The sequence below is a fragment of the Microplitis mediator genome, chromosome 3, assembly GCF_029852145.1.
Source record: "Microplitis mediator isolate UGA2020A chromosome 3, iyMicMedi2.1, whole genome shotgun sequence".
Classification (NCBI taxonomy): Eukaryota; Metazoa; Arthropoda; class Insecta; order Hymenoptera; family Braconidae; genus Microplitis; species Microplitis mediator.
The window spans coordinates 12,078,628-12,093,650 of NC_079971.1; the positions used below are offsets into that span (position 1 = coordinate 12,078,628).

A 15,023-nucleotide genomic window follows, 5' to 3' on the forward strand; every position below is an offset into this window, starting at 1 on the left:
CAGTTTTAGCAAGTGTAAGATGTTCAGTCTCTGTCAACCCCAATTCTTTCCCAAAATCGGTTAACGCTCGTAGATATTCCCGGGCTTTTAGATTCGAGCAGGGGTATGTTAATCCCCGTTGTCTTAGTGTAGCTTCCGCGGCGGCTATATTTTTAGCGAAATTCCGTTGATTGTTGTACTCGGTTCCATTCGCTGATTGGTTGACGGTCATATGTGGGCCGTCATTTCGCGGTTGTTGGTGGTAGCTGGAGTTCGCGTTTGGCGCGATACCGCGAGGGGAGTTTGGTAGTGGTGGTGGACCCGATGCGTGAGAAGTAGGTCGTGAATTACTCGCGGCAGCAATTTCTTGGATGATTTCGGCGGTAATGTCGGCAGGGTTGACGTGTACGTTAGGTTGTCTGTCTGAATTTATTTCTTCCAGGAGTCGAAGGTCTTCGAGTCCTAGATCGCCACGAGTGCGCGCTCTCTTTAGCATGTACGTGGAACATCGAGCGTATAGACCGACAGTTTGATTGGTCTCTCTTATGTGGTTACTTACTAAAGTCTGACTTTGTCGCATCTCGTCCATGTCCGTTTGTAATTGTCGTATTTGTCTTTGGGAGTCATGGTAGCCCCTTATACATTCGTCTATCTGTATGCTCATCTGTTGCATAATAGCGTCATTAGATAGGAATCGTCGGTCAATGACAGTCGTCAGGTTGTGGAGGTCGAATGGAGAAGGTATTGATGACGATAAAGTTTGTTGTTCGCGCCCATTTGGTGTTATTTGTCCTTGGTCAGTCGCGATTACTTGTACATCCACGTCGATAGGAAATTGTAAATTATTTATCGCGTTGTCTGCATTGTAAGGATCGTTAAGATCGCGATTCATCTCGTTAGATGGATTTTGACGATGCCCCATATTTATAAAATAGGTCACGCGGTGTTCAGTCGACGATAAGTTATGGTATATTTTTATTAATATATATGTTTTTCAGTTTATATTTTATCACGTAGTATATTTTGTTATCAATACACCGGCTGGATTTATTTATTTAGTTATAAACTCTGTCAAATGTATTGTTCAGTTGTGTTTATTATTCCGGTCACGTAACGTTAAGTGGTATCGTCAGGTGTAGGTATGAGTGTGTTTTTATCGCAACGTTTTTATAGTTGTGTGGTACGGATTTTATTTCCCGCGTGTTGCTATCCCGGTAATAGTCGAATAAAGTTGTTCTTATTTTATTTTATTTTTATCAAATAGTAAAATATATAAAGTTCGGCTACCATTTATGTGGTGATAGCTTGCATACTTACAGGTTATATACAGGTTATTTTATGTTCGTGTATTTTCCAAATGTATATTTTTCAAATAATAATTTTTTTGTAAATAGATTATATTTAAATATTAAATAAGGAGTCCAGGTTTTAGGATCTGTTAAATTAAATAAACAAATTAGGATTAAATAAACGAAATAGTAGGTTAAACCCACATGGTAAATAAAATAATTGTTACCTGATAATAATAAATTATAATCAGAAGGATTATAATATTTAATTGTTTTATATGATAGTTAATAATATTTAAATGATAATAATATTCGATGTGAACGTATTAAATTATTCGTTGCAATAAATAGAACGCAGTGTCTGATACTGTTGTATACCGGTAAATACGTTAAGTGTGGTATAGCGTATAAAGTAATAGATATAGCTATACTATCGATTAGTTGTAATTCGAGTTAGGATGGTATGAATACTCTTACTTTTATTGGATATAGGCAGACGCAGAGGAAGCGGGAGTTGAGGATTGGCGCGTGAACTGTGGAGCATGCGCGCTCGTGGTTGTACTTTACTTTCGCTTTCGCTGGGGTCGCTATACTTTGAAGCGACTGTACTGTTGTTGCTTGGTCGTATGTGTGTGTCCGAGATTCACGTACGCTGAGCCGGGCTGCGGGAAGTATCGCTGTTACAATGTTGCTCTGGTTATTGACTTCCGTTTCCGGAACAATGTCTCCTTTTAGTCGATTGCAGTTTTCTCGTTATCTGCAAGATATCGAAAAATAGCACTTAATATGTTCACGGTTTTCTTTCAGGTTTTATATTTTATCTTTTTCTTTATTATAAATGTCTTTTTAAATCTGATATTTATATTTTATTGTTAATAATTTTAATTTAAGAATTTTCTTTTTGTATTTTATTATTTAATATTCGAGTTTTTTTTTTTTTTTTTACTGGGTAGCAAAATATTTACGATGCAGTTTTTATTTTTGTTATTATCCCTCAAAGTTTGTACAGGTACTTTGAGGTAGTTATTGGATAATATCAGATTTTATTTATTGTTAATATGTTTCAAAGTGAAATATGTGAAGTTAAGGTTTTTACTAGAGTAATTAAATATTGCTCCAATCTTGTTTCTCGACTCTCCTTTTTCAAGGGATTATTTTTAGTCGGTCATCGTTATATCTGTTCAAATAGCCGCTGGGCGGTTAGTTGAATAAATATAGAAAGAGATGCTAGATTATACACCATGGATCGATACAGGTGTTCCTGAGAGTTATCCCAGTTCACGAATTTAAATATACATTTAATTCGTACTTACGATTATAACAGCAAAAACCAGGTCACAAAAGTTTATAAATGTTGTCAGTTAGTTGAAATACTATTGCTCAGGAGAGCTTGTAGCGATTATAGAGAATGAGTAAAATTATGAGAGACAGGTACTTCTGAATACGATATGTACTGTATGGCGTCAGGTCAGATTATGAGGTGGTGGTAGCGACGCGCTTGATCTGTGATCGTGACGTCACGTCAGGTGAGAAGCGGGGGTTAATGTATAGTCTGTCAATTATAATTTTCTAGTGATTTAATATACTAAATTATGTTAAACGGTTCTCAACTACTTTTTAGAGTAATTCGCGGAATTTACTTTTTATCAAATTTTAATTCAACATTTATTTTATTTTATTTATTGTAAACTTTAGTGAGCGTTGCGTCAAGTATGTAAATTAGTGGTTTTCAGAGATTGATTCTTTTTCTTCTTTTTTTTTTTTTTTTTTAATTAGTTATCTAGTCTCTGATACCAGATAACTTATGATTTGATTTTAAATAATCAAGGATGATTTATATTTTATAGATCATTATATGATCTGGACAGTTTTAATGACTGTACTGGAGCCAGAGCTCCATTCTACCAGGTCTGATAGCCAGAAGGGCTTATACAATTATTTAAATAAATTTATAAATTAACATTATTTTATGTTGAATGCCAGAAGGGCTTAAGCTTTCAGATTCCTGGTAACTGTGCGCATGCTATGATCATGTGCACAGGTTTTCGGTATTTTTCCGACGAATCGGTTTTAATGCTCCATTATTTATTTAAATAAATGATAATTAATTTAATAGCATTTTATTTATGTGGTGAAGCCACAAGGTTAAAAATAGTTTTATTAGCCACCTTGAAGAGGTTTTATAGTGCAGCTATATAAACAATGTTTATTTATACAATGTTTAAATGACATAGCAATTTTCAGTATTATAGTCTGAAGCGGTGAAGCCGTAAACAGACAAGGTCAAACCATTTGATTAAGTAATATCTTATGGGTAATCAAAGTTATTTATAGAATTATTAAATGACTATTGAAAAATAAGATTATTACCAAAGTGGTATAATCTGGTAATTATTAAGTGTCGAGTTTTTCAGGTTTTTTTAAAAATAATATTTCGCGCGTGATACCGCGAGTCGGATCACGTGAGATATTGGAATGCGACGCCGAGAGTTCCAAGAACTGTATTTTTTTAAAAGCGTCTCATTTTTGAAATTTCTTTTGTATGATGTCATACATTCTTTACATAGAATTTTGAGATTATTTTTAATTTTATCGCAATTTAATTATTGCTCAGAAGAAGCTGATTGTAAGATTTAATTAAATTAATAAATTATAAAGATTTTAATTTTTTGTTGTCAGGTAATTTTAATTAGAGGATTTTAATATTTTAATTAAATGATTTGAATATTACAATTAAAGGATTTTAATATAGAAAATTACTGCTGATACTAAATTTGTCAAATAAATTATCTTCTTTTAAACAGATCGGAATAATGAATCTAGGCAGTTAATAATTTATGATGCAAGTGAAGCTTGCGTATGAGAGTAATTTATATAAGTAGCTTATAGAGTGATAAATTGTGTTTAACACTAGTTGGCCAGGTGATTTTACTGATTTTAGAGTTTTTGTGGTTTAAATGAAGCTAATGAATTTACATTTTAAATTTTAATAATTTGCCTGTAGTTTTAATGATAATATATGATTTTATGTAGGATTTTAAATATAATCTTTTGGCCAGCGTGGCTATGAGTTAGTCGTAAGTTGAATTGAATGAAGTTATTTTTAGATTTTAAATTTTTATGATTTTAATAAATAAGGGTTTTTTTCCTGTAATCTTTTTAGCCAAATTGGCCCCACGCTGGGCGCCACTGAAACGATGTTGAGGTCCACCCCTCTAGTAGGGATGAATCAACCGTCCGTTACCCATTTAAATTAAATGGGCCCGTGTCCCTTGTAGCTAGTGAGCTAATAATTCGGTAACAGATCCTGGTGTTACCCGGTTCGTAAGGACCAGACGACCGGTTGGCTATAAATTTATATATGCAAAAGGCATATAAAGGATCGGAAGTCGTGGGGCCTTTATAGGGTATTAATATACCAGAAAGAGAGATAGTAGACTACAGGTGTTTGCAAAATAAGCCAAACTAGTGAGAAGCACAAGAATTACAAAGGTATAATAATAGTGTTATTATACTTACCTGTGAGATGTTGGTTCACTGGTATCGATAGTTGAGAGCAATAAATAATTAAGACAATTGTGAGCTCTGTATCACAATTGTCTGGTATAGCTACAAGCAGGTATTGTAGATGATAATCGCGGCAGGTACGCGCTTCTGTAAGCAGGTATTACAGGGTAAATCGCGGCAGGTACGCGCTTCCACAAGCAGGTATTGTGGGATGAGATCGTGGCAGGTACACGCTTCTACGAGCAGGTATCGTAGGAAAGGAGTGCAGCAGGTATGCACCTCTACAAGCAGGTATTGTAGGAAAATGTCGCGGCAGGTACGCGCTTCCACAAGCAGGTATTGCGGGAAAAGGACGTGGCAGGTACACGCTTCTACGAGCAGGTATCGTAGGAAAAGGATGTAGCAGGTATACACGAGAGTAATCATTGAAGTTAATGATTATTTGAGTAATTAAAAAGTATACTTAAATACTACTGAATACTTAGTCGTAGACAGGTAAGTTAAAGTAAAAAGAAAAGGTTAAAAGAATAAACAGTATTTATTATAAAGACATAGTAGTAGTCAAGTTGAGAAAAAGATAAAGCTGAGTAATTAACGGCGCGCAGGCCTTCTTATAGATTCACGTCGATGCTCATGCGTCGACGTGATGCGCATCCCTTCCATTTAAAATTCAAATGGAGAGGGATTATTAAATAATAATAATAATTCAATACAGTTCAGCGGGTAAACCAGGTAAACGTGGTAACTACCCTAGGTAACGGCCTATTATCATGGTGCGATAATGAGGGTTTTCATAAACCTCGTTACAATATATATATATATAAGTGCTGTTATGCTGTCCATATATGACTGACTGACTCTAGTCGCCTTTCTATAAAATAAGAGAAGTAGGCATTTGTTCTTTAGTTATTCAAATATTTTAAAAGACCAGTTTCACATATATATAATCCATTGAGATTCTAAAAAAAAATCCTACCAAAAACAGATTCTCTGTATAACATCGCGCCAAGTACACGTTTAAAGTTTTTTTACAAATAAGAAAAAAATCTCTTTTACAAAAAAAATAAATCAAATCAAAAAAATACCAAGTACCTACAATATAGTTCGAAATCTTGAAAAAAATTTTCATAAAATTGAGAAAAAAAAATTGAAAAAAAAATTTTTCAATGTGCTAAAAGAGATTTTTTTCTTATTTGTAAAAAACTTTAAACGTGTACTCGGCGCGATGTTATACAGAGAATCTGTTTTTGGTAGGATTAGTTATTCTTTTAATATTTGAGTCTAAGAAATATTATGTTTTAGAAATTATTTATTTGCTTATTAAATAATTTTTTGAGGATTTCATTATTTGAATATTACGTTTTAAAAATTATTTGTTCGATTGTTATTTATTCTTTTCAATTGTTTATTTGAATGTTTTTTTTTTTTTTTTTTAAGAAGTATTTGAATATTCCTTATGTGTTTTAGATTATTGAATTTTATTTAATGACTATTTCGTCATCAAGAGTTAATTTTTCTATTGTTTAAATTATTGAATTTTATTGAATGACTATTTCGTCATCAAATTTAAATTTTCTATTTGTTTTATGATGCCAAGATGTCTCGACAAAAGTGCACTCTAAGAGAACGTGAGGGATTAAGATTATTTTTGTTTGTAACTACAAATATATTCCACGTACACTTTTGTCGAAAAATATTTTTGGTTTTCTACGAAGTGTTTTCAGCTGGCCTTTGGGCCTTTACAATTACTTAAGGGTCATTACGGCTATATTTAGGTGTTTGTTCTAACATTTCAACAAATGTCAGGACAATCAAGCCTAATCTTTTAAAAGCATTTTCTCTTTTTTAACTACCTTATCTCGTATCTTTCTAACATTAATTCTTTTAAAAACTAAAAATAAAATAAAAGTGTAAAATGAGAGGATAAACTCAATGGATCTGGTGTAGGTGATGGTAATTTTAACAACTAAAAATTACACACTTTTTAGAGAAAATAAATTAACTATTTATTTACACTTTATACAGAAAATTATGGTGAGAAATAATTATTATTAGCGAATTCAACTTAAAATACGCGAGAGCAAATGCAACGTAATACGCACGTATAAAAGCAACACGTGGTTGATAGCGGTTAAATTCCCGGAAATTAATTCACAATTAATTATCCGCGGATGACAATTTATTTATATTCAACAAATAGCAGCCTTGTTATACTGACTAAATATTGAATATGATTCAGCCCAAGATTTATTATAAATACTCAAGAAAACGTTTATAAAAGCGAAGCGGTTTTAGTACACGAGGTGAACAGTTCAAGAGCACGTTGAGAATATATTGAGAAAATGTCGTAAAAGAAACCCCACAACGGTTTCTTTGTGACGTCAGAGCGGTAGACCAATAAGACAATTAATAGACGACGCTGACGAAATTTCAGCTAATAGCGAAAATCCACGTAGCTTGTAGAGGTCTTGAGCCAATGAGTGCGTTTCATGTCGCAACTCTTTTATTCATAGTTGGAACTAATTTATTTAAATGATGGAATTTTCTCATTGGCCAAGATCTCGCGCGTAAGTTCAATTAGCGATAGTGCTGCCGACCTATTGGTGAGGCTCGGCGTTCTCAGGTGGTAGCGAATTGGGTCTTGACTGAACAAAAAGTAAAAGTAAAAACTGGTCGCCAGCTTAATTTTAATTGTAAAATAAAATCATAATGCCAAATAATTAAATGTAATTTTAGCAAATTTAACTGGACGTAACATATATAAAGTAATATTATACAATTAAAATAAAAAATATTATTATTGTTATAAATAATTTTATTTTAATAATAAAACTCGGTTCATTGATTGAAATAATTAATTCTTTCAGTATTCAATTTCAATTGCTTAAATTTGTTGAGAAACTTGTAATATAAATTCAATTCCCATATGGATTTTCTTATAGGCCCGAGAAGGAATCAAAATGCATGATTTTGCATAATTCAGGCAAGACCAAGCGTGGTCAATCATTCATGCACGATCAAACATTAAAAATATTTCTAATAATAAATTAATCAACATCCATGACTGAAAATGATTGAACCGATTAAATACGAATAAAATCCGATCGAGCCTTAATCGGATTTAATTGAAGTTTTTAATCAAGGATAATGATATATTTTCGATGAAAAAAAATGAAAATAACTAAACATTTATTTTCATTTTAACGACAGTAGTTAAGTTATTATTTTTTTGATCGAAGATTGAAATATATTTAATTTACATTTTTTGGTTTAATTAATAATTAAGATTAATCTTTTTTTCTAGAAAATGATTTAAATGAATTTAATAAGATTTTTTTTTTCGAATTAATTGAAGAATCGAATCAATTAATTCTTGCCAAATTGATAATGATGATCAATATGATGGCTTTTATTCAATGAATAATTAATATTAATGTAACTACGTGATCTTATGAATATATTGTTCTGATTTCAGACAATTGGATGCTTTTTTGTACGATGGAACTGTGTTAGACTATATAGTAGCACAAGACGAAGATTGCCGACTTTTAACTGTTGGTTCTTGGTACGCAATGACAGGCTATGGATTGGCGTTTGCCCGAAATTCAAAATACGTCAATATGTTCAATAAACGACTTCTTGAGTATCGTGAAAATGGTAATATTTGTGACACCAAAATGTCTGTTTCACTTACAGATTTATAAAAAGAAAAGAAAAAATTTAACTTGAATATATATACAGGTGATCTCGAAAGACTAAGAAGATATTGGATGACAGGTACTTGCAAACCTGAAAAGGAAGTTCAAAAAAGTAGTGATCCACTAGCCTTAGAGCAATTTTTAAGTGTTTTTTATCTTCTTATGGTGGGAATATTATTTTCTGGCATGCTTCTTATCATTGAAAATCTTTACATCGAATATACTAAGCACAAAAAACCGGAAGATAAAGATGGTGGTTGCCGCACGTTATTAAACTTGGCAAGTAAAATGTTTATTGGGGTCGCTCATTTGGAACAACTATTGTTTTTTTCGATACCATTTCAATAAATTGTTGCAGACATTAAAAATGATTCCCTGAAAGTTTCAGCCTTAAATTTGGATTTTAAGTACTTTAATTTTGATTTTGTAGTTATCCCGTTTAGAATGTTAAGAAAATTTAGAATTTGTTTTAATTTTCTATAGCTCAGCGGCGATTTATGTTGCGTTCACGCTCAGGTGTGGTATTGATAGTTATTTACTTAATCTTTAAGAGCTTTTAAGAAGTTTTAACCTCGCTGAAATATTTTGGGCTGGGCTCTTGGTTGAAGTTGATTTCTTAATAAAAAAATCTAGGCAACGGTTGGACCTGCGGGCTAGTCCCAAAATTTTCCGCTGTTTTCGAGCTCAACGAGCTCAAAAACATTAGTATACACTGGTCCCAAAAATTAAGAGATATAAAAAAAATTCTGAATTTTTGGATGATTTTCAACAAGCTGTAACTTTTTTTATGCAAGGTTCCGGAGCAATTCGAAGAAAACCGACGAAAAAAAAACTTTCCAAATTTTTGCTCGTCTTCCAACAAGTTTATGGGCTTCAATAATTTTTTTTTTTTTGATAATCTGAGCTTATGAATCTTTTAGGAAATTGTATGCCCTTTCATTTGCCGGCCTCATAAAGTCTCTACGACGATTTGGCGCCGAGTTATTATTGATCAAAGCAAAAAAGTCCATTTTGGGTTTGATAGTCAATAACTCCGGGCATATTGGTCGTACAGAGAATGAGTTTTGAAAACTGGAAAATATTCTCTATAAGGCAAAATTAATGGCTTTTGATTGAAAATTTTTTTTTGAAACGACAATGTTTATTAAAAATCAGGTAAAAATTCGCATATTTAAGGATATTCGGAAATCTTGGTATAACTTTGGATATAACGGATGAACAAAGGATACCGTCGGTTTTTTTTAACCTCAACGTGTCCTGAAAAAACCCTGAAAATTTCAAAGCGCTGCAGTTTTTCTTTCTTAGTATTCCGAATCTTTAAATTTATCAATTTTGCCAAAATTCGCATAATGAGCTATTCTTTGGTTTTCAATCATTTCTTCAATGTCAAAAATCTGTTTTTAGCGACAAGCTTTATTTCTTTAATTTAAAACAGTAATGGTCGAAAAAAATTAAATAAAAAATTTTGTTGAAAAAATTTTCGAGAAAATTGAGTTAAAAAAATCCTTTTTTTTCGATATTTTGCTTCCTTATGTTACATTCTGGGGTATTACCCCAGAATAATTAAAAATATAAATAAATTTATATTAATAATTTAAATGTTCAGGTTTGACATCATTAGGGTATCTATCGACCCCAGGCGTGTCCGTCGTCGATTATAAGTGATTAAGAATTTTTCACTAAATATTTGATTAGGGTTACATAATAAATGGTACACCACATTTACTAAAATTAGGTATCTTTTAATTAATAAAATATTAGGTTGAGTCAGTCAGTCACCGGACCGAGGTCCGGTGACTTAGATGTTCGTCGGCTGACTGCCTGTTCTGTCTCCGCAGATCCAGTACAGAAAATTATAAAATTATAAATTGTCCAACGTCGCATCTCAGGTTACCCTAGCGAACGTCGTCGAGGCCTGGGTCTCATGCCTCGTCATGAGTTTAGACTACGGGCCACGACGGTGTTCGCGGAAATCGCTTATCTACTGTAATTACTTTGATGAAGAATTTTTCTTCACCAAAGTTTTATTATATATTATCAAAAGAAATTTTAAAATTTTTATTTAAATATAATTAAAGCCAGAACGTAACACCTCCCGACTTAAGTAAGTCGCGGCGCTTTAATAAAATCGGTGCGACTTCTATTTTTAATAGAGTGACTTTATATAAACCAAAAGTAAAATAAACATTTTTCCTTCATATAGTAATAAAGTTCTTGGCTTTTGAAATTAAACTTAAACCTGAGACGCAACGTATTACAAATTTACTTAAACTAACAAAATAATTGCAAATTTTCCTTCCGACTTGAGTCATATGTAAATTTTAGTGATAGGATTTTCTCCAATCATTATTATTTTGCCTATCGCAAATGATATTTGTATTGAAATATTTTTTTTTCATATTTCACATTCAAATTTTTTTTTTTCCTTTTTTTTTAAACATATAAATATGAATCTCAGCGTGTATAGCCCAGAGTCTATGCACGTGAAATTACCAATTAGTTAAACGTTGATTGTGCTTGTAAAATCTTCTTTTATTTACCAATAATCTCAAATTATTGGTTATACTTTCAATTTAAAATATATTACCGAAGAATATATTTACCATAGCCATTTTTTTCTTAGAGTTTTATCACTTCGAAGTACTCTTAATGGCGAAAATTAATTCGAGACCGATCATTAAAACGTTTGAAATATTGAAAACATACCAACTGTTGAGAAGCTTAGCTTTTTACATTTTCAACTGGCCGCAAGGGCAGCCTTGACGCGAGACATTACTTTGCCTTCCGCCACTGCGAGAACTATCGCTCGTCAGCCCGGTTATATAAGGCTATTTGGTGTTCGACTTATCTCGAAAAGACCAAATTTTCAAAATGAGTTCCGGACATTATAAGTCTCGGCAACTCGCAAGTCAACGCGCGTGAACTTATCTACATTTTCAACTGGCCGCAAGGGCAGCCTTGACGCGAGACATTGTTCAGTTTATCTCGAAAAGACCGAATTTTCAAAATGAGTTCCGGACATTATAAGTCCCGGCAACTCGCGGGTCAACGCGCGTGAATTTAAGTCTACTTATCTATACCAGTGGCATGCCATCAATATTAACAAAACAAATCGGCCATTAATCTCGATTTTAATTAATACAAAAAAAAATTAAATGTTAACGTTTTATAAAATTTTGGAGTTTTGACTCCGTTTTCGATTTTATAAGCACATCAATCAGTTATATTTCCAGAATTATTGCAATGAGGGAAAGGATAAAGTTTAATTTTACACATTTGTAAAAGTTAATTATTTCCCGAATAAATTTGAAAGAATGAAATATTTTTCAAATTTCCTTTCAACATCATGAGGAGGTTGATTTTGACCACTCTAAAAGCTATGAGTAATCTCCAACAAAACCCCTCAATATTAATATGACTCAAAGATCGGTTCATGGTATTTAGAAATGAATAATTCTCAATATAAATTCATATAAATATACGTCCGTCTTGCGGTCGTTCATAAGTTACTCAATAAGTAACTGCTTAAGTCAAAATTTATAATGATAACGAGGTAACAACCTCCCGACTTAAGTCAGTTAACATCTTTAATAATTTTAGGTATTTATAGAAAAAAAAACAAGTACACATAAATATGTGTTTTGAACACCCTTTCGGTTATCTTATGCTACTACACTGCGTAATTTTTGACAAATATAAATTTTCCTGATAATAACAGGTATTAAAAGTCTTTAAAGATTAATTTATTGTCCTCAAGACAATTTCCTTAAATTTCTAAAATGTTTTGTATGAAATAGGCGCAGTTATATTATTCGAGGTCAATGACAGACGTTTAAACATTAATCGACATTTGCCACTTGATGAACTTATGAAATTTAATTAAATAATTTATCTTGATATTTTGTTACTTGAATTAACTTAATTAATTTGTCGTCAAATGAATATCGAAAAATTAAATATTTATTTAGAATATTCATTTACGAAGTTATTATTATTTTTTTGTTATTTAAATTAACTTTACTTAAATTGTCCTTAAACAAAATTTATATGTCCGTAGCAACAAATTAAGACGCAAAAAAAAATAATTTGTCATTAAACATAGGTATTTAAATTCACTTCAATAAAACAGTTAATTACAATCATCTCCAGTAAATTATTCAAAAAGATTTGTAAGTCACCATAACGCGTTAACTTTCACATTATGATCACAATATAGTCCGTAGCAACACTTCTTCTCCATGATCGATGAAAATATAAAATAAAATCATAACTCTAAGTTATTTTAGCCCGTAGCAACACTTTTATTAAATTTTAAAAAAGGAATAAAATATTTTAACTTAAATATTAAATCAGTAATGACCGTTACTATAGTAATTATAATTTTTAGTAAACAGATAGTTAACCGATAACACGATTGGTAGTCGGTTACAAGTATTATTAATATATGTGCACCTTCCGACGGAAAACTGTCACTCGCGTGTTAGATTAAAATTCAAAGTCAATGTTGATATAATCTTACTTTTCGAAGTACAGCGGTTAATCCAAATAAAAGTTATTACCGCACTGGTAATGCACAATATAAGATCTTCTTAGCACAACAGCATAGCACAGTTCAATAAAGTTTATCTTAAAATCACTGATTGAATTAAAATTATTAAATTTTTTTGGTTCATTAGAAATTTCAATTAATTAATTGTTCTCAATAATAAATTGTTCAAATGAAATTCACTCTCACTATAACCGATGACATCCTGGTCACAGCACCAATGTTACATTCTGGGGTATTACCCCAGAATAATTAAAAATATAAATAAATTTATATTAATAATTTAAATGTTCAGGTTTGACATCATTAGGGTATCTATCGACCCCAGGCGTGTCCGTCGTCGATTATAAGTGATTAAGAATTTTTCACTAAATATTTGATTAGGGTTACATAATAAATGGTACACCACATTTACTAAAATTAGGTATCTTTTAATTAATAAAATATTAGGTTGAGTCAGTCAGTCACCGGACCGAGGTCCGGTGACTTAGATGTTCGTCGGCTGACTGCCTGTTCTGTCTCCGCAGATCCAGTACAGAAAATTATAAAATTATAAATTGTCCAACGTCGCATCTCAGGTTACCCTAGCGAACGTCGTCGAGGCCTGGGTCTCATGCCTCGTCATGAGTTTAGACTACGGGCCACGACGGTGTTCGCGGAAATCGCTTATCTACTGTAATTACTTTGATGAAGAATTTTTCTTCACCAAAGTTTTATTATATATTATCAAAAGAAATTTTAAAATTTTTATTTAAATATAATTAAAGCCAGAACGTAACACTTATCATCTTCAAAATGATTCTGATGTTAATAAAATCAATTGTTAAGATGATAAGAAAGCAAACTATCGAAAAAAAATCGGTATATCGGTTAACCCTGCGGGTCAGCCCCAAAACTTCCCGCTGTTTTCGAGCTCGCTGAGCTCGAAAACATTATTGCGAATACATTTTCGAGCTCTTTGAGCTCGAAAAAACTTTTGTATGCCGTTGTTTTCAAAAAAAACTTTTATTAGCATTTCTTTCTCCCACGATATCTCGCGAGCGAATCAACCGATTTAGATGTTTGGTGTGGCTATCGACGCGTTTTATTAAGTTCTAGAGCTGGATAGATTCTAAAATCAAATGATTCAATTTTTCTGTAGATATCTGAAAAAAAACGTTTTTCACTAATTTTTTAATCAACGATATCTCGTAAACGAATTGACCGATTAAGACGGTTGGAATGGCAATCGACGTGTTTTATTGAGGTCTAGAGCTGATAATATTTTGGAATCGATCGATCCAACAGTTTTCAAAATATCCAAAGAAAAAACGAAAATAAATTTTTTGTTTTTTTTTTCGCATTTCTTAAATATCTCAGAGTTTATTTGACTAAATGGTCTAAATGTTTTTACACACACACACACACACACACACACACACACACACACACACACACACACACACACACACACACACACACACACACACACACTCGGTCATCATTCTGAAAATAGTCAAATAGCTTCCTAGGACCTTCAAATGTCGACATATGATGAAAACCCGGTTTTTGAAAATCGGGATGGAACCAATAACTTCCCAAATTTTTTGAAAATCCTCGATTTTCTCAGCGGGAAGTTGAAAAAATTTTTTTTTTAATCAATTTTTTCGAAAAAGAAAAAAATTAAAACAAATTTTTTTTTTTATCTTTTTCAAGAATTACTGTTTTTGATTACTGTTTTTAATGAAGCTTGTCATTAAAAAAAACTTTTTGACGCCGAAGAAATGATCGAAAACCAAAGAATCGCTCATTATGCGATTTCTCGCAAAATCGATAAATTTAAAGCTTTGGAACACCGAGAAAGGAAAATCGCAGCGCTTTGAAATTTTCAGCGTTTTTTTCAGGACACATTGAGGTTATAAAAAACGATGGTATCCTTTGTTCATTCGTTATGTCCAAAGTTATACCAAGATTCCCGAATATCTTTCAATATGTGAATTTTTACCTGTTTTTTAATTAACATTT

General features: G+C 32.0%; 1 protein-coding gene across 9 annotated transcripts in view; it reads left to right on the forward strand.

Annotated features, from left to right (window-relative positions):
- Positions 1–15,023, forward strand: part of LOC130665417 (glutamate receptor ionotropic, NMDA 2B) — a 1,452,633-nt gene that overhangs the window by 1,259,143 nt on the left and 178,467 nt on the right. For all 9 annotated transcript variants that reach the window (XR_008989544.1, XM_057465786.1, XM_057465780.1 and 6 more), the window contains 2 exons: positions 8,251–8,432; positions 8,517–8,752. Coding sequence is in view for 8 of the 9 variants with exons in the window: in XM_057465786.1 (XP_057321769.1) it covers positions 8,251–8,432; positions 8,517–8,752 (418 nt within the window). In the remaining variant the exon portion in view is untranslated. The remainder of the gene's footprint in view (positions 1–8,250; positions 8,433–8,516; positions 8,753–15,023) is intronic.